Raw genomic sequence first — 19,985 nt, forward strand, 5'->3', positions numbered from 1 at the left:
CCGCTGAGGACCCGGCCGGACCCGCGGCGCTTCCAGCTGATCTGGAAGCGGCCGCGGGTCCGGCCCGGGGTCCTCCGCCGCTTTGCTCCCCGTCTCCCTGGTCTGCTGGCTCCCCCAGCAGACCAGGGAGACGGGGAGCAGCTTTTCTCGCCCTGGAGGAGGCGGGCGGCGGGACCAGGCGTCCCGCCGCTCCAGTCCTCCGGGGTGAGAAATCCCCGTTCGTAACTGCGGATCTGTCATAAGTCGGATCCGCGTAACTCGGGGACTGCCTGTATAGTCAGTGCACATTTTGGCTATAAGATTATATTTGGCACCCAAGGGCCCTTGACATTTGCCGATATTATTGTAAGTGCCAGACCAGTCTTTTGAATGACACTGATGCCTGTGTCGATTTTCAGGTACATGCAATCAGTTATGCTGATGACTGCATCAGTCTGGAGGCATGCCATTCTTTGGTTGTATGGGAGTGGTAAGTGTTCTACAAGATTCGTAGATTCAGAGAACCTGTCAGGGGCTGCAACAAATGCTCCTACTATGATCCTTGTTTATATGGCTTATACAAATTTATTTAAAACTCTTGTTTGCACATAGTCATGTTGTTTGTACTTATTGGACCTAGGTCATGGGACCACATCCACATCTGGGAAAAGGATACAATCCCATGGGTAAATTAAAAAGTAAACAGCTACAGCATCCAGAAGCTCCAATCACGATCAGGGCCCAGTTGTGCTGGTCAATAAACAAACTTGTACAATGACATGATCAGTGGAATCTTTAGTTATCCCTTTTTTATCCACTGGTTAGCCAGTGTAGACAGTGTAGACAGCTTGGCCAGTCTAGACGCACCCAAGATGTTTTGGAGATAGTCCTATGTTAGTTAGGAATGTGACAAAAATCACTCTTCTAACTGATAAAGCTATATTTGTGAAAGTTGTAGTATAGACATTGTTATACTGGCAGAAAAGTCCTTTTACTGGCATGGCTTATGTTATTTTGGGAGCTGCCTGGTATAAACTATACCAGCAAAGAAAAATTGTGCCAATAAAGGCTGCAACTCCACTAGAACAGTGGTACAGTATATACCTATAATAGCCAACGCTTTCCAAGGCAAGACCTCAGATTGTGCAGACTCTCACTATGCCACTCAAGTTTCATCAATGCGTCAATCTGGCAAGCCTGTCAAAGGATACAAGAGTGGACCATAGAGGCTGACATTATTACAGACATTTGCATAGGTCTCAGATTCCATCTACAGTGAAACTTTTGGACTCACCACAAAGGAACTTTCCAGTGGCACTAAGTAATCCAATTACTAAGTAATCCATTACACCAGGAGCTTGAAATGTGTAGAGCATGGTTATCATAGCACCTGTCTGCAGCATGGAGATGGTAAAGAAGCCATTAGTCAAATTGTGCATCAGCATAGACCTAAAGCCACTGAACCAAGTGAAAAGATTCCACTGGCCACCACTCAAAACTGATGACAACTTACCTGAACTTTCCAAAGCCAGAATCTTTATTGTTTCAGATGTAAATAATGGGTTTTGGCATCTGTAACACTTGAGGGTGCAAGTCAGACTTGAGAGGCAGTGTCATCCCTGCCCTGCAATCTGGAGTGCCTTGCAGTGCCTTGCTGCTGTAGCTCCCAACCTGGACTATTCATAAACAGCCTGTCAGTATGAAGGTCACACCCAGATGTGTCTATGTAAAGCTATGACTCTGATCCAGCAGCTCTGAACCCAGCAGTCTGTCAGCATGCACTGCAAACCCTCTGGCTTCTAGAAGCCTGATTTACCATTTACAGGGTGACCCAATACACTCCCAGTCACCGTTGGCCCCAATATGTTCTACATTGTCCAGTCTACTCCTGGCCAATCCAGATATATTAAGTCTGTCCCTCTAGTGGAACCATATACAACAGCTTACCCTCCTAAATGAAAAAAACAAGGAGTCTGATGGCACTTTAAAGACTAACAAATTTATTCGGGCATATGCTTCTGTGAAATACAACTCACTTCTTCAGAGAAAAAGAAAAGAAAAGAAAAGAAAAGAAAAGAAAAGAAAAGAAAAGAAAAGAAAAGAAAAGAAAAGAAAAGAAAAGAAAAGAAAAGAAAAGAAAAGAAAAGAAAAGAAAAGAAAAGAAAAGAAAAGAAAAGAAAAGAAAAGAAAAGAAACAGTGATATCATTGCTAATTAGATCAGGGTAGATATGGCTCTCTTCCAAAAGTGATGAGAAGGTGAGAGTATGAGAAGGGAAAATTACTTAATGTAATGAGAGAGCCATTCCATGTTTCTATTTAAACCTCCTTTAATGTTTCAAATTTGCATATGAATTCTAGTTCAGCAGTTTCTCATGGCAATCTGTTTTTTAAGGGTTTTTTTTTTTTGCTTGAGAATGGCAACTTGTGAGTCAGTAACTGTGTGTCTAGGGACGATAAAGTGCTCCCTCACTGGTTTTTGTATGTTTCCATACATGATGTCTGATTTGTGTCCATTTATTTTTTTCATAGACACAACCCAATTTGTCCAATGTACCTGGCAGAGAGGCATTGCTGGCACATGATGGCATATATTACATTAGTAGATGTGCATGTGAACGAGCCTTTGACGGTATAATGGATGTGGTTAGGTCCTGTGATGATGTCCCTAGGGTAGATGTGTGGATGGAGTTGGCAATGGGGTTTGTCGCAGGGATATTATTTGGCTTAAATCCTATGATATTCCGCTATATGATTGTCTTTGTGTGAGTCTGGTGCACTTTTAAAATAGCTTGGCGTAAGATTGAACGTGATTCTGACCTCTGCATACCCTTGTCAAGTGCTTTGTGTTATGTGAGATACTCCACAATTGTTTACCAGCATTTCCACTTCTTGTTGCTTTCCCATCTGTAGTGCCATTTGTGAGCATTCTGGCTCCTCCCCTGGAGTGGATAAATGTTAAGTGATAGAAGTGAATAAATAGAAGTGAATAAATGTTAAGAAAGGCAACAAAAGGCAAAGTTTTAAATAATCTTACTAAAATCACTTTCTAGTTCGATTGTTTGTCTTTCATTTAATTGTTTTGTGTGATAGTGTAATTCACCAGATCTTCATTCTTCCATACAGATTCAGAGCAGACAAAGTCCAGCAGAAAATGTTTAAAAGCCTTTTCCCCAAAATCCCAACCAATCAAAAACATAGAAAAAAAAACGAAAAAACAAATTCAACATTTTACCATAATGAAACATAACAAAAAATATATGACTGCAATTTTTTTATTTGGTGATTTTTTTTTCAGTTTAACATCTCATTACTCACCTAAACTATAAATAGACTAAAAGACCAGTATAAATACTTTGGGAGCCAGTACATTTTTTTTCAAACATTGATCTTTGGTGGAAGAAAGAGTGAAAAAAAAATCCTGGTTTGTCTTCTGTTGATACCTGTGTAAATTGTGAGTAACTCCACCGAATAAAATGAACATATGTTGTTACAAAATTGGTGACAAAAAAAGAAAACAATTGGTCCCTATATTTGGCCTCCACAACAATAACTGTGTTCTTTCAGCAGTATAGCTTCTAATCTATTTCTCCTTTTTAAAAAGCTGTGCATGTGGCTGTAAACAGTCCTTTCATTTAGTGATACATCCCTGTGCTTGAATATTGGTAGAATTAGAAGTATCAAATTGAGAGAATTAATAACATACTAATGGAACATTTCCCTTGTACACTGTAACTAGTGCACATTATCCTCATTCATGATATCTGCAAAACCTGAACCTCAAGAGTAGAGACAAAGAAATCAGGAAACAAGAGTAACAATTGTTCCTATGGTCTTTACATTCAGTCCTAAAATCAGCTAATTTTCTTCTCAATAATACAGGAAATACTGAAAACAAATATTCTTCCAGGTTGTGCTTAGTTTGCAGGTAGATCGGGTTCATCAGTGTGTTTTGAGTGTAAGTTAATCTTTACAACTTTTGGTATTTGCTAAGCATGGGCCAGATTAGCAGACTTTGGACTGTGAAAGGCAATAAATGTATTTGTTTTCCCCTTCCATAAGATAGGGTAATAAATAAACACTTGTTGTCACTCACTGTACAAGATGAACCTCTCTAATATGTGACTTTCTGATCTGGGAACATCACAGAAGTTGCTTGACCAGAGAGCCCTAGTGGCTGGGAGTGGGGGCTGGTTAGGAGTCTTGCAGCAGGAGGATAGGAGCAGCCAGGAGCCTAGCTGGGGCCAGGAGCGGAGCTGGGCTGGTGGATGGGGACTGGCAGGGCAGGAGCAAAGCAGAGTTGATGACCAGGAGCCAGGCTGGGGCCAGGAATGGAGCCAGGGCAGGTGGGAATCCCAGCCATCAGCGGGGGAACTAGCAGCTGGGAGCCTGGCCAGGCTCGGGAGCAGAGCTGGGGCTAGTGATTGGGAGCCCAGTTGTAGTGAGCCTGGACAGGGCTGGGAATGGAGTCAGTGGCCAGTAGGGGAGCAGGGGGTGGAAGCCAGGATTGGAACCTGATGGCGGAGAGGCTGGCACCTCCCAGAAGAGCCCAGAGGCAAGAAACAGAGGGGCCAGCATTGACATCCCCTGGTTCATTCCTTGGGGATGCCAAAACATCTGTAGTTATTAAATTAATTTTAGCTGAGACTTGCAACTGACAACAACTTTAGAACAATCATCAACTCCTGAAAAAAATATTATAAAGCTGACCAGTGGGTCAACTAGTAGAAATGATTCTACTAAAACTTCCTCCAGTACCACTTTCATCATGTTAGCAAGATCTGGAATAGAAAACATAACCTTTGTTGCTTCCCCCCCCCCCCCCCCAGTGGACTAAGAGGGGGAAAAATGATGATGTTGATTTCACTTCTATTAGAGGTTCATCTGTATCCATCCCTAAAGAATGGGAGCTTGCAAATGTATTAACTTGGGCTTTCCAATATTGTTTCAGCAATTAAAATTTAGATATCCAGTTTGTATCAATGCTATTTTTCTTTTTAACCAATTTTACGGGTTAGACACAGCTTTGTGTGAAAACAAGCAAGCAAATAATTAAGATGGTCTCCTCTCCCTTGCACTTTGACAAATGCTTTAGGACCAGCCTGCTGGGATTTAAAATAAATAAATAAATACATGAAATGATTTTTTTCCCAACAGGCAGGTGACAGTGTTAGCAGTTTTGACAGCTTGAATGCAGATCTGTTTTTCATCAGCTATGGAGAAGATTGTTGCTTGTCTATATAGAAGGCCTAATGCACTTTTTAGGCTGATTTGCTTCCCCTGGGCTGGAAGTCATAGAATCATAGAATAATAGGACTGGAAGGGACCTCAAGAGGTCATCGAGTCCAGCCCCCCGCCCTCAGGGCAGGACCAAGCTCCGTCTACACCATCCCTGACAGATGTCTATCTAACCTGTTCTTAAATATTTCCAGAGAGGGAGATTCCACCACCTCCCTTGGCAATTTATTCCAATATTTGACCACCCTGACAGTTAGGAATTTTTTCCTAATGTCCAATCTAAACCTCCCCTGCTGCACTTTAAGCCCATTACTCCTTGTCCTGTCCTCAGAAACCAAGAGGAACAAATTTTCTCCTTCCTCCTTGTGACACCCTTTTAGATATTTGAAAACCGCTATCATGTCCCCCCTTAATCTTCTTTTTTCCAAACTAAACAAGCCCAGTTCATGAAGCCTGGCTTCATAGGTCATGTTCTCTAGACCTTTAATCATTCTTGTCGCTCTTCTCTGTACCCTTTCCAATTTCTCCACATCTTTCTTGAAATGTGGGGCCCAGAACTGGACACAGTACTCCAGCTGAGGCCTAACTAGTGCAGAGTAGAGTGGCAGAATGACTTCACGAGTTTTGCTTACAACACACCTGTTGATACAACCTAGAATCATATTTGCTTTTTTGCAACAGCATCACACTGTTGACTCATATTCAACTTATGGTCCACTATGACCCCTAGATCCCTTTCCGCCATGCTCCTTCCTAGACAGTCGCTTACCATCTTGTATGTATGGAACTGATTGTTCCTTCCTAAGTGGAGCACTTTGCATTTCTCTTTATTAAACCTCATCCTGTTTACCTCTGACCATTTCTCTAACTTGCTAAGGTCATTTTGAATTATGTCCCTATCCTCCAAAGAAGTTGCAACCCCACCCAGTTTGGTATCATCTGCAAACTTAATAAGCGTACTCTCTATCCCAATATCTATATCATTGATGAAGATATTGAACAGTACGGGTCCCAAAACAGACCCTTGAGGAACTCCACTTGTTATCCCTTTCTAGCAGGATTTAGAACCGTTAACAACAACTCTCTGACTATGGTTATCCAGCCAATTATGCACCCACCTTATCGTGGCCCTATCTAAGTTATATTTGCCTAGTTTATCAATAAGAATATAATGCGAGACCGTATCAAATGCCTTAATAAAGTCTAGGTATTTGGCATCCACCGCTTCTCCCTTATCCACAAGGCTCGTTATCCTATCAAAGAAAGCTATCAGATTAGTTTGGCATGACTTGTTCTTCACAAACCCATGCTGGCTATTCCCTATCACTTTATTACCTTCCAAGTGTTTACATATGATTTCCTTAATTACCTGCTCCATTATCTTCCCTGGGACAGACGTTAAACTGACTGGTCTGTAGTTTCCTGGGTTGTTCTTATTCCCCTTTTTATAGATGGGCACAATATTTGCCCTTTTCCAGTCTTCTGGAATCTCTCCTGTCTGCCATGATTTTTCAAAAATCATAGCTAAAGGCTCAGATACCTCCTCTATCAGCTCCTTGAGTATCCTGGGATGCATTTCATCAGGACCTGGTGACTTGTTGATATCTAACTTTCCTAAGTGATTTTTAACTTGTTCTTTGTGTATCCTAGCTTCTAAACTTACCCTCTCTCTGCTTGTATTCACTACGTTAGGCACACCTCCAGACTTCTCGGTGAAGACCGAAACAAAGAAGTCATTGAGCATCTCTGCCATTTCCAAGTTTCCTGTTACTGCTTCTCCCTCCTCACTAAGCAGTGGGCCTACCCTGTCCTTGGTCTTCCTCTTGCTTTTAATGTATTTATAAAAGGTCTTCTTGTTTCCCTTTATGCCTGTAGCTAGTTTGATCTCATTTTGTGCCTTTGCCTTTCTAATCTTGCCCCTGCATTCCCGTGTTGCTTGCCTATATTCATCCTTTGTTATTTGTCCTAGTTTCCATTTTTATATGATTCCTTTTTTATTTTGAAATCATGCAAGATCTCCTTGTTAAGCCAAGCTGGTCTTTTGCCATATTTTCTATCTTTCCTACACAGCGGAATTGTTTGCTTTTGGGCCCTTAACAACGTCCCTTTGAAATACTTCCAACTCTCCTCAGTTGTTTTTCCCTTCAGTCTTGCTTCCCATGGGACCTTACCTACAAGTTCTCTGAGCTTATCAAAATCTGCCTTCCTGAAATCCATTTCCTCAATTGTGCTGGTCTCCCTTCTACCTTTCCTTAAGATCATGAACTCTATTATTTCATGATCACTGTCCCCTATACTGTCTTCCACTTTCAAGTTCTCAACTAGTTCCTCCCTATTTGTTAAAACCAAATCCAGAACAGCTTCTCCTCTAGTAGCTTTTTCAACCTTCTGAAACAGAAAGTTGTCTCCAATGTAGTCCAGAAACTTATTGGATAGCCTGTGCCCCGCTGTGTTAATTTCCCAACATATGTCTGGATAGTTGAAGTCCCCCATCACCACCAAATCTTGGGCTTTGGATAGTTTTGTTAATTGTTTAAAAAAGGCCTCATCCACCTCTTCCACCTGGCTAGGTGGCCTGTAGTAGATGCCTAGCATGATATCACCCTTGTTTTTTACCCCTTTTAGCTTAACCCAGAGACTCTCTACACAGCTATCTCCTACGTTCATCTCCACTTCAGTCCAAGTGTGTACATTTTTAATATACAAGGCAACCCCTCCTCTCTTTTTTCCCTGTCTGTCCTTCCTGAGCAAGCCGTACCCTTCCATACCAACATTCCAATCGTGCGTCCCATCCCACCAGGTTTCTGTAATACCAATGATATCATAGTCGTATTTATTGGTTAGCAATTCCAGTTCTTCCTGCTTATTACCCATACTTCTTGCATTTGTATATAGGCATCTAAGATACTGATTTGATCTTGCCTCCCTGTTGTGCCCTGACCCTCCTTTTTCCTTGCCATTATAGGCCGTAGTCCCCCCCATTTCCAATCCATCTCCCAGTCCCGTACATTCAGCACTTACCTGTGGACTTTGCTCACCTGTTCCCGTCGAATCTAGTTTAAAGCCCTCCTCACTAGGTTAGCCAGTCTGTGTCCAAACAAGGCCTTCCCGCTCCTGGAAAGGTGAACTCCAACTCTGCCAAGCAGTCCTTCCTGGAAGAGCACCCCGTGATCAAGGAAGCCGAATGGAGCTACTCATTTTGCAAAATGGGGTAAACTCTTTGACAACGCAATAGAAGGTCAGTAATTTTGTGTATGAAAGTATAGTTTAATAAAGATGGCCATCTAGACAGGATACTAATGTACAGAGGGGTCAGACCTTAAACAGAATATGTCAGCACTAGTAAAGACTGCTGAGTTATCTTTCTAATAGTGTTCTGGCCATGGCTCTTCCCTTCAAGGTGCTTAATACCTCCATTGGGATGTTGAGCTTCCTTAGCTCCTATGCCACCCCAAACCAGGTCCTAAGTACAGTACTTGGATTCAATACATGAATATATCCACCTTCAACTCAATTTCCTTCTCAAAGCTAATACAGTCTTGGCTGTTTCAGAAACAGATCTGTTTAATTGGTCAGCAGCAACACAATAATATGTTTGGTTATATTTTAAAAAATACATGCAACAAACTGCTCAAAAAGGAATATTTACAAATCCATTTTAGTATGCTGGGTATCTGCAGAGCCTTTTCCTGTGCAGAATGAACTGCAGTTGGCTACACTTCTCTGCATGATCCTATATTCCCTGTATCAAAACCAATGTCACACAATGGCTTTGTAACAGTAAAATGGCATTTTGCTACAGAGTGAAGTAATTCCCATGGCTATCGTGTTATATCAGCCCTGGAAAAGATTCATACTTGCACTTTTTGAAGGGGAGAAGCCATGGCTATTTTCCAGACCTTTCACAAAGAAAAGAATAATCTGGCATTACATAAGAACATTAGCATTGAAATAAAACCAGTCCACTCAACTCTGAATACCTCCAGTGAATTGCTGTGCCAGTCACATCCAATTTTCCTTGAAGTGAAAAAAAAAGTCTTCTGTTTAGACGGAAATACTTCCAGCAAAGCTACTGGGAGAGGGAGGCCTTAGAACAATTGCAGCTACTGTTGAGTAAAATTCAGAGAGCAGCATGCGCTTTCAGAACTGTCTTAACTGTGCTCAAAAATGTTATAAAAAGCCTGACCATATATTTTTGTCCTGCTACCTGGTTTATTTCAAATACAGTCTTTTTTTCTTGGCGTGTATGATCTGGCTTCTATGTGACCTTTGAAGAACATGTCCTGTGAAAAGGAGAATGAAAAACAGTAACACCTTTTTACAGCTATCCCATTGTTCTATTGCCCTACACAACAGTGGGGTAAAAATCCGAGGATGGTCCTTTGAAGACCAAGCAACTGAAAGGGACATACAATCATGTCAATAAATACATGTTTCCAAGTTCTACTTTGGGTAATAAGTAAAATGGCTGCAAAGAAAAAAGATTACAATAAAGGGCACGATAAAGAGTTACCATTAGAGTTTAGGATTTTAACAAGAAAGTATTTTATAGAGAACATACATATAGTTATTCTTCAACTAAAATGTTGATTATTACTTAGAAGCCCCAAATGCAATCAGGGGCTCATGTGCTAGGAGTACTGTCAAGACCGCTAGAACGAGATAGTCCTTGCCCCAAAGATTTTACATTCCTAATAAACTGGACAGTAAAAAAGTTGGGGAAACAAAAGTTAATGCCAAGCTCTTGACAGAAGCCCATGCTCCCCTTTACTTTTCGCACACCGAGTTGAAACTTCATCTAATCATTGTCGTCGCTAATGTAAAAACCTTCCTTTACATAACTGGTTGTTAATACAGGTTAGACCTCCCAAAACCAGGACTCTCTCGTCCTGGACCAGGGAATCCTGGCTGAGAGCCCCAGTGGCAAGAGAGCTGGAAGCTTGGAGCCTGGTGGGGCTGGGGCTGGGGCCCTGGTAGCTGAGCTGGCGCCAGGGCTGCGGCAGCCCTGGAAACCCTGGTAATGGAGCTGGACCCAGATATGTGGCAGTCCAGGCTACCAGGGTCACAGCAGCCTGGCAGGTGGGGCAGCTAGGGCCAGCAGCAGGGAGGGGAGGTGGCTGGGGGGCTGGTAGCAGTGGACCTCTCCTGGTCTGGCAAATTCCCTCATTCGGAACCAGTCAGGTCCCGAGGGTGCCAGAACAAAGGGATTCAACCTGTATTTGCTTTCTGCAAAATAAATTTTAAAATGTGTGGTTAATCTCTGTTTTGGTAATGTAAAGAGATGAATTTTAGAGTACCCTGAAATGACTATAATTTTCTTTTCCTCCCTAGTATGCTCTATAAGGCTTCCTGGAAGAGAATCTTGGGTTAATGACCCTTTTGCAAAAGACATGAAAACTATTGTTAATGAAACTACTAGTGTTTTGCTTCAAGACTTGCAAGAGAAGCCTTTTGCATTTTTTGGTCACAGGTAAAAATCATCTTTTAAAATATGTGGTAAGGGAGCCTAAAATCTTTGGTTGCTTTCCCCAAGGCAGAGTATCATAGAGTAGATCTACAAGTAGCAGCACAGCTCTAGGCAGAGTAAAGCTATGAAAGGGTATTTTCCATTCTGATAGTGTAAATCCAGACATTTTTCACATCCCTGAGTGAAGTAGTTAGTTTTACCTAAATTTTAGGTGTAGACCAGGCTATAGAAACATAAAACATAGGGCTTGAAGGGACTTCAAAAGGTCATCTAGTCCATCCCCCAGTTCTGAGGCAGGCTCAAGTATAGCTAGACCTTCCCTAACAGGTGTTTGTCCAACCTGTTCTTTAAAACCTTCAATTACAGGGATTGCACAAACTCTCTTGAAAGCATATTCTAGAGCCAAAACACTTTCCCAATATCTAACCTAAATCTCCCTTGCTGCAAATTAAGCCAATTACTTCTTATCCTACCTTCAATTGAAATAAAGAACAATTGTTCAATATCTTCATTGTAAGAGCCCTGAACATTATTGAATACTTTTTATCAGCTGTTATCACTCAGGAAAGACACCCTGAAATCACTGTGAATAATTCTCAGAAAACATTCACTCAGTGCACAGCAGTAGTCAAAAAAATGAAACAGAAAGTTAGGAATCATTAAGAAAGGGATACATAATAAGACAGAAAATATCATAGCACCTCTATGTAATTCTATAGTACATCCACATATTGAATACTGTTTGCAGATGTGGTTGCCCCATCTCAAAAAAGACACATTGGAATTTGAAAAGGTATTGAAAATGGTTACAAAAATGATTAGAGGTATGGAATAGCTTCCATATGTGGAGAAAGATAAGGTTGGAGCCTTTCAGCTTGGAAAAGAGACAACTAAGAGGAGATATTATAGAGGGCTATAAAATATTGATTGATGTAGAAAAAGTAAACAAGGAAGTGTTATTTACTCTTTTTCAGAAGACAAGAACTAAGTTCACCAAAATAAATTAATAGTTAGCGGGTTTAAAACAAATAAACAATTTGTCACACAACACACAGTCAACCTGTGGAACTGCTTGCCAAAGGTTTTTATGAAGGCCCAAAATATAACAGGATTCCACGAAGAGCTAGATAAGTTCCTGGCAGATAAGTCTATCAATGGCTATTAGCCAGGATGAGCAGGGATGCAAAACCATGCTCTGAAATGTCCATAGCTTCTGTTTGCCAGATGCTAGACATGGGTGACAGGGAGAATCAATCATTTGATGATTACTAGTTCTGTTCCTTCCCTCTGGAGGCACCATTGGCCACTTTTGGAAGACAGGTGGACCATTGGTCTGACCCAGTATGGCTGTTTTTATGTCCCTTCTCAGTCTTCTTTTCTCAAGAATGAACAGTTTTGAAGATCTTTCCTCATAAGTCAAGTTTTTAAAACTTTTTATCACTTTGATTGCTCTCCTTTGGACTCTTCAATTTCTCAATGCCTTTCTTCAAGTATGCAGCCCGGAACCAGAAACAGTACTTCAACTAAGGCCTCATCAGTGATGAATTTGATGGGACAATTACCTCCCTATGTTGTACTTATGACATTCCCATTAATGTACCCCAGGATGATATTAGCCTTGTTTGCAACTGCATCACACTATTGGCTCCTATTTGTGATCCACTATAGCCTGGAGATTCTTTTCTGGAGTGTAACCATCTAGCCCCTTATTCTCCATTATGTATTTTTTCAATATCCAGATGTTGAAACTAAGAACCCTGTTTAGTTATTATCTAGACTCTGACCTCCCTTTTATGATAAGGAATGGTGGCTGAACTAGATGTACTTTATGAGCGTATGCATGGAATAGGACTATTTGATATAAACCAATCTGGTTTGGGCTGAGATATAGAATGTCTGTCATTTCTGTGGCAATAGTCTGATATTACCAGGAGAAAAATCAGCTGAGTATTTGGAAACAATCAACTGCAAGGAACTGTTTATGCTACTGTGTGGAATAACAGAGGATAGGGTTTTTCCAGGGTAGAGCTACTTGCAGATATGAGACTTGAATTACACTGAGATCACTTCTATATATTGATTTTTGGTGGTGATCATGTCATCTTTGTTATCCAGTGTATAAATGGCGTCTCTCAGAACTGATATAATAGATATGATACTCGCCCTGAGATAGCTGCAGTACTCCCAGATTTGTTGTAGTGTCCCTACAACACAGCAGTTACCTTCCTGCTTAGCTCAGTTTGCAAGTATGGGTGTAGGAGAAGTGACTGAGGCTCAGGGCAGATTGCTTATGGATCGTGGAAAACTTCTGGTTAGAGTGACCATATTTCCCTATGTAAAATATGGGACACCTGGAAAAATTATACTTATTCAAGCAAAGGTCAATCAATCAAACAAACGTTCAAATGAACCTTAAGTTTATTGAGACCTTGTTAAAAAGAAATACTGCATATTTGGATCCTTTTTATTTACCTTCTTATCTTTAAGGCTGTAGGGTTCACCCAAGGAGAGATGGCATTCATCCTTACCCTCCCACGCACATACAGGAAGAGAGGTGACGCTTATGCACTCCTGTACACCTCTCTCACATGGAGTGAGACCAACCAACCCTACTGTCCCGATCCAGTGCTCTCTACCCTCCATGCCTTCCTGGGCCCCTGCGATGGACCTGCCCCTCGTGGTACTTGGCACTGCGCCTTCCTGAGGCAACATTTGTGTGTGGAGAGAGAGGGGGCACACAGGATCACACCACCCCCCAGATTTCTGCCAGGGTTCACACCAGAATGTGGCCAGCAGCTGACTTTCGGCACTGTGTGGGAGGGAAGGGACAAGAGCTGCTTCTAACTACCAGGAAAAAGAGAGGGAAAAGGATAATCTGGCCCGTGTCTTTGCAAAGCTCTTCTCTCCCCTCCTCCTGTCCCTGACCCCTGGTCCAATTCTCTGTGGCTGGAAGTAACTTCTCCCTTCCTGCCTACACAGTTTCCAAAAGCACTAATACATACAAGCTGCTGCTGGCCAGTAATATATCCCAGAGGCTTCTTGTCCTGTGGCTACAATGAAGGTAGGAAGGTGTTAAGCCCTAAGGACACATTGTGCACCAGGCCTCAGGGACCTGACTGCAGTGACTCAGTGACCCTGGCCAGATAGATGGCTCAGCAGGGGAAGGTGCCAAGGCAATGGAGTAGCCTTGTCTTCCCAGGGAGCAGGACCCAGGATGGGACGCAGGTGAAATTGTTGTAGTTTATGTATAGCGGTCAAGGTTAGAGTCTTTCAGCTACAGATTAGGGACGTAAAGGAGTTGCTGACTACCTGATAAGCCTACTGTATCAGAGGCGGGGGGGAGGGGGGGAGGGAGGAAGCAGGAGCTGGTGCTGGAAGGAGCCAGTTTAAATGCCAGTTCTCCTCAGCACCATCTGGTTGGTGCTGCCTGTCCCTCCCACTCCCACTGCTGCCTCTGTCAGAGACACTGGGGATGGGGAAGAGGCTACTGGTGGCTGGTCAGTCAGCCCGACTCAGTCCTGGCTTGCACCGGGTCCAGGACCAAACCTCGCTGAGGCTCTGCAATTTAAAAGGCAGTAGAAGCCAGGCAGCCTGCTCCCAGCTCCTACTGAGTTTTAAATTGGAGAGCTGCAGTAGGGTTTGGTCTCCCACCTGACACAAGCCCGGACTGAGCCACCTGCCTATCAACTAATTGATTAGTTGAAAAATTCGATTGACTGCTTGATTAGTGAATTAACCTCATTTTAACATCCCTAGTACAGATACTTTCTAAATAAGTACATTAGTATAGGAATAATTACTTCGATTATGATTGTTTATGCCTAATAGTGATATTGCTGCTCACACTAATAACAGAAAAACAACATGGATTTTGAAAGTTACTTAGTTTTCAAATGGCTGTACCCACAAAAGCTCATGATACCATCTATGTTTTGTTAGTCTTTAAAGTGCTGCCAGACTATTTGTTGTTTAAGTTTTTCTTGTTACAGACTAACCCAGCTATCCCTCTGAAGCTTTAGTTTTCAAAGAATATTCAAAACATTCATTTATGCTGTAAGCAAAGTGGAACAATAAACGAAAGAAGCAAAAATGCTTTATTAGGCCTAATCAGCAATCTAATTTCACTTTTAGGTGTAAGCATGTGAATTGATTAACATCATTACTTTTTAAATTGTTTTCCAATCAATTTACTTCTAGTAATTGACATTCTATTACTGTTTAACAGTCCAATTAATGTGATTAACAGCAATTCATTTTTTAATTGCTTGACAGCCCTAGTTTTTAGATGAATTTGCCTTCTCTTTTCAATGCTGTTTTGGATCATATGTTAGTTTTGCAGCTGCAGTACACTTGAAAGAAAAATATGGACTACAACCGGTACATCTTTTTATATCAAGTATAGGTCCCCCACATATGAGTGATACCATCTTTGATAATATGAACTAACATAGGATTTACTAATAAACCATCATGTGTAAAGTACTTGCTTTGGCCTTCCAAAGTGCAGGTGATGCTACCTTAATATGCAGAGTTTAGTAAAGTGTATAGAAAAAAAGGCAACCACATATATATTCCATTATCTGTGGGGGAGCTTAGTTTGAGGTAGCAAGAGCATTTCCTCTTCTCTGTTATAGTGATGTAGTTATAATTCAGATAGGCATGTAGGCAAAACCCAGACTACCTTCTTCCCAGAAATGGAAGCATACCTTACCCTCCTAACACATAAAGCCCTCTCCTGGACTTCCTGCTCAGTCCTGGTACCTTTGCCCTCTCCTTAATTTCTAAACCCCTTGTTTGGTGCTTTTCCTCTTTCCTCACCTCTCCTGAGTGCTTCTCAGGGGACCAGCAGGGATTTGGCCATTTTCCCCATCCTGCTGCTTCTCATGCAACAGCTACTGCTTCTCCCTCTGCACCATTGAGAAACTGTGTATTTGGATGACATCTCATCTGTCCATGGAACAAGGTTTCTGCATGGTGGGTTCCTCAAACACCATTGCAGCTGAATTTAGGTCCACAGTAATGCTTCACTTTCTGATAAAGACATTATTTTGGTAGTTTGCTCTCAGCACTTAAAATAAAGAATTCACAGCACAAATTGAATAGACTTTATATTTCTGAAGAATTCCAGCTCTTGAATGTGCTTGTCTATTTCACAAGCTACATTTTCAGAAACTATTGTCTTGCTGCAAGAGAGACACAAAGCTTTAGCAATGTCTTTTGTTATTACCCCTGAATAACCGGTACAGTGTGTTCTACAGCAGTGTTAGGGCAACCTCTGTTTTACTCCAAAATTATCATCCCAATAAGATTTCAAAACTCACACAATCAGCCAGCCAGTAAACCATAATGCAACATCTATGCTACAGGGGAAAATACTATAGGTTAGATCAGGAGTGGGCTAAATGGCAGGCTCCCTGCCTATCAGAGTCCCAGGCTGCACAAAGTGGCCATCTGCTGGTGCCATGTGCTTCTAGGTGCATGTGCCCATTGCAACGGGTGTGGGGAGACTTTGCATGCTGCTCCTGCCTCCCGCATAATCATTGCAGATTCCATTAGCTGGAAGCCAGCCAATAGGAGCAGCAATGATTAAGCTGGGAGCAGGGCAGCACATGAAGTCTCCACACACACGCCTGTAAGGGGCGCATGGCCCAGAGAGGCACATGGCTCCCACAGCCAACAGCTTTAAGGGGCCTCGGTTGGCAGCAGACTGGGAGTCTGTCTGAGGATCCTGCTAGGCTGCTGGCCTGAATGCAGACGCCTAGGTAAGCTCATGCCAACCCAAGCTTGTATCTGGTACCCCCCCCCCCCCCCGCATGCCCCAACTCACTGTCCCAGGTCACTATATAAATCCTCTGGAGTCCTCCCCTCCCCCCCCAGTTACAACTTCCTCTGAGACCCTGCTATATTCCTCCCCAGGCCATTTCTGTATTCATGCTCCCCGACCCTGCTCCCCTTGCTATTCTCTGTCCCAGGTCATAACCCAAACCCTCTACATCCCTTCTGCACCTGTCCCCCAGTCCAAAATCCTCTCTTGCACCCATACCTCCCTCTGGACTCTGCACCCCAATCCCAGGTCACAAACCCAGCCAAACTTCCTCACAGACCCCATACCCTCTTTTGCACCCCCTCCAGTACCCTGAGCTCCCTTCTTCACCCAACCTCTATTCTAGGCCTTCCAATCCCTCTGTAGAAAAGTGTGACCCTTGACCACTTACCAAAATGTTGAAGTGAGCACCCCACATCAGAAATTATTGTCCACCCCTGATTTATAGTGCATTTTATGAAACCTTTAACTTATTTGTATGATGCTTTCAGAAAACATTTTTTTTATCCTCTCTACACAGTAAAAGACAAAGACAATGAAGAAATTACCAAGGAGGTACAATCTTTTGGAAATATTCCTTCTGAGCTCCTGCCGGACAAAAGTGCAATAAAACAATTCATTCTTACATTAAGAGCAGAACTTGCAGTTATTCAGTCCTTTCTGTAAGTAGCACCATTTTACATTAGGTTCTGACACTAGAACTATTCATTCATAGCCTGAAATAGAACATTCACCTGTACTGAGACCTATCACACAAGGCTCTCCGATTTTTGTCCCTGAATCTTTGTTTTCACGATAAAAGCATTTATGTAATAAAAACAACAGCATTTTAAAAGATCCAGCCTAGAATCTTAAAGATAAAACAACTTCTCCTTTAGTTCTTCCCCACCACACTTATAGTATGTAAATGGTAGGTTGCATTCTGTACTAAAGAGTAGGTTGGCAAAGCGTTTTATTATGTTTGAGAGAGGACAAGAAAGATATTGTGTCTGGAGAGGAAACCTAAAGTGGAAAGATTCAATATGACAAAGCTCTTCTTTATATTCACAACCTTGAGGAACTGGTAATAGATGGTCTCTCTTGTGACATTACATGCTTTGCTGGGTCTGAAGATTGGCCATTTGATTTAGAAGGTAACTAGCTAGTGCGCTTTGCCTCTAATATTTAGCTATACTTCTGTTGCACTAATCAGTGGTTCTCAAACTTTTTGGGCTCTGGAGCCCTTTACATGTGTAAAAATTTATGCGGAGCCCCAGCGGTCCACTGATTGTATGTGTTGTACGTATCCACGTTTCCAGTTTGTCAACCTCGCGGTGCCCCTGGAGATGTCCAGGACTCTGCAGAGCACAGTTTGAGAAACACTGCACTAGATTAATGATCAGTTCTGCACATAATCTCATTTTAATTTATATGGAAATATGAAGGACTCTTGCAATATGAGTCAAAATGAATCAGAGAATTAGGAAGAGTTCAATAATATTGAAACAAGTTACATAACATAAATTACACAAGCTGATATTTCTCTTGTGCTTTACATGTTTAATTATCTTTCAGCATGAAAGGATGTAACAAATAGAGATACCACTATTCACAAGCTTCTTGGAGGACACTTATATCTGATGAACCCTGCTAATGAAACTTTCATGGCAAACTATATGACAAAATGTATAGAAACTGCTGATCTCTGAGTATTTGTCGGTAGAGGAGTCAAAGATTTATCCAAAGCAGTAAATAATATGGGACATTTTCTATACAATTTTACTACTACCATGATATAAGTTATGCAACAGGACAGAGCACTCAGTTGATGCATTTATACTGCTGCATGCATCCTACAGCCAAAGGTTTCTCCAGGATATAATTCATTGTGATACTTAGGAAAATTCTGATTCCTAACAATAAGCAGCCAATGAATTAACTTGCTTCCCTATAGTGGATAGAGTTTTAGGATGGTGGAAGGATAGTAGGCTAAGAGCACTGTAAAGATATTTATGTCTGATTTCAGTGGCTTCCCTCTGCCTTTACCTATAGCTTGAACTAGCTCAACAAAGCATGGAAACAAAAAATCAGCTCTGTGGGAAGTAAGGGGACCCAAAGTTATTTCCATTTAAATTGAATAAACTTAAAAACAAATAGTCTTGCAGCACTTTAGAGACTAACAGAAAATGTAGATAGTATCATGAGCTTCTGTGGGCACAACTCACTTTTTCAGATGACTGGAGTTAAGGGCTCCAGGAGGGATGGTGAGGGAAAGAAGGGAAAAATATATTGTCAGTGGGTTCTAAGTACCTGGTGCTTGGCTTTTTATGTCATTAGGGTGTGGAATGTAGCGGGCCATCCAGCGAAGGTCTTTGTTTAAAACTCTATTGCAGGTGTCAAACTTGTAAATTAAATCAAGTTATGCAGCTTCTCTCTCCAGCTGTTTTTTGAAATCGCCTTGTAATAATATTGTCACCTTAAGATCTATTAATGCAGTGGTCACAAACCAGTTGATCGGGATCTACTGGTAGATCTTGGAGACTCTGACAGGTGATCCTGACTGGTTTGGCCAAGAGGCTATCAAGTGCCGGCACTTCAGCTGCCCCTTCCCCTATGGTTGCGCACCTCTTGTCCTTTGCCTTGGAGCTGCCTCCTCTCACACCTTAGGAGCCTCCCTGCTTTCTGTGCAGGGCAGGGAAGGGAGAGGAGAGTTGCTGATGTTAAGATGCCCCCTCTCCCACCCTGTATCCTATCTCCCCAGAGCAGAGAGGGGACACAACAGGTCTTGGGATGGAGTTTGCTGGCTGCTTTTGGGAGTGGTGCAGGGTCAGGGCGGGGTGAGCCTGCCTTAGCCTGTGACGTAGTAGGGGCGTGCTGTATGCTCTATAACCCAGTGTGGTATGGTGGTGCCTTGCTGGTTGCTGGGCTTGGGCAGTGGGTGACCTCCACTGGCGGCTATTTGTAGCATGGCTGAACAGGACAGCAGATGAGTCACTAGGCAAGGGTCTCACAACCTGTCCCACAGGTTGCCTCCCAGGGAGAAAGACAAAGGGAGGAAGGCGGAGACCAAACCCTGTCTGGGGGGCAGGGCTTTAGGAGAGTCAGTTTCTGTCTGGGAAGCAGGGGGAAAAGGGGCTAGGGAGAGGGGCTGGGATTGTAGGGCCCAGCCACCCCCCATCTCAAGGGGGGGCCCCTGAGGCCTCCTAGCTCCAGTTCCTGTAACCAGATTGCATCCGTGCTGTATCTTGGAGAAGCAATAAACTCCCTCAATCCTACTAGCTGGTGGAGTCGGTTCATTCCACTACGGGGGTGCAGGAGAGGGGAAACCCCAACGTGCTATCACATAGCCTCACTGCACCATCATCCAGTAGCCACCTTAGGTAAGCAGTGCCCAGTCAGAGCTCACATCCTGAAACCCTACCCCAGTCATGAAAACCCTCTTGCACCCCAGGTCCCTGCCCTAGCCCCAAGCACTCCTGCATCCTAACACCCTACCAGAG

At 42.6% G+C, this 19,985-nt stretch overlaps 1 protein-coding gene across 1 annotated transcript; it reads left to right on the top strand.

Annotated features, from left to right (window-relative positions):
- The first annotated feature begins 266 nt into the window (after nucleotides 1-266).
- OLAH (oleoyl-ACP hydrolase) lies at nucleotides 267-18,269 on the top strand. Its single transcript, XM_089776716.1, is given in 8 exon segments — nucleotides 267-2,236; nucleotides 5,135-5,269; nucleotides 8,401-8,453; nucleotides 10,547-10,684; nucleotides 14,995-15,100; nucleotides 17,004-17,170; nucleotides 17,559-17,639; nucleotides 18,061-18,269. Coding segments are annotated over 7 exon segments (780 nt in total). The 5' UTR covers nucleotides 267-2,236; nucleotides 5,135-5,168; the 3' UTR covers nucleotides 18,195-18,269.
- The last annotated feature ends 1,716 nt before the right edge of the window (nucleotides 18,270-19,985 follow it).

This window comes from Pelodiscus sinensis, chromosome 2 (assembly GCF_052426305.1).
Source record: "Pelodiscus sinensis isolate ZL-2025 chromosome 2, ASM5242630v1, whole genome shotgun sequence".
In the NCBI taxonomy this organism is placed as follows: domain Eukaryota; kingdom Metazoa; phylum Chordata; order Testudines; family Trionychidae; genus Pelodiscus; species Pelodiscus sinensis.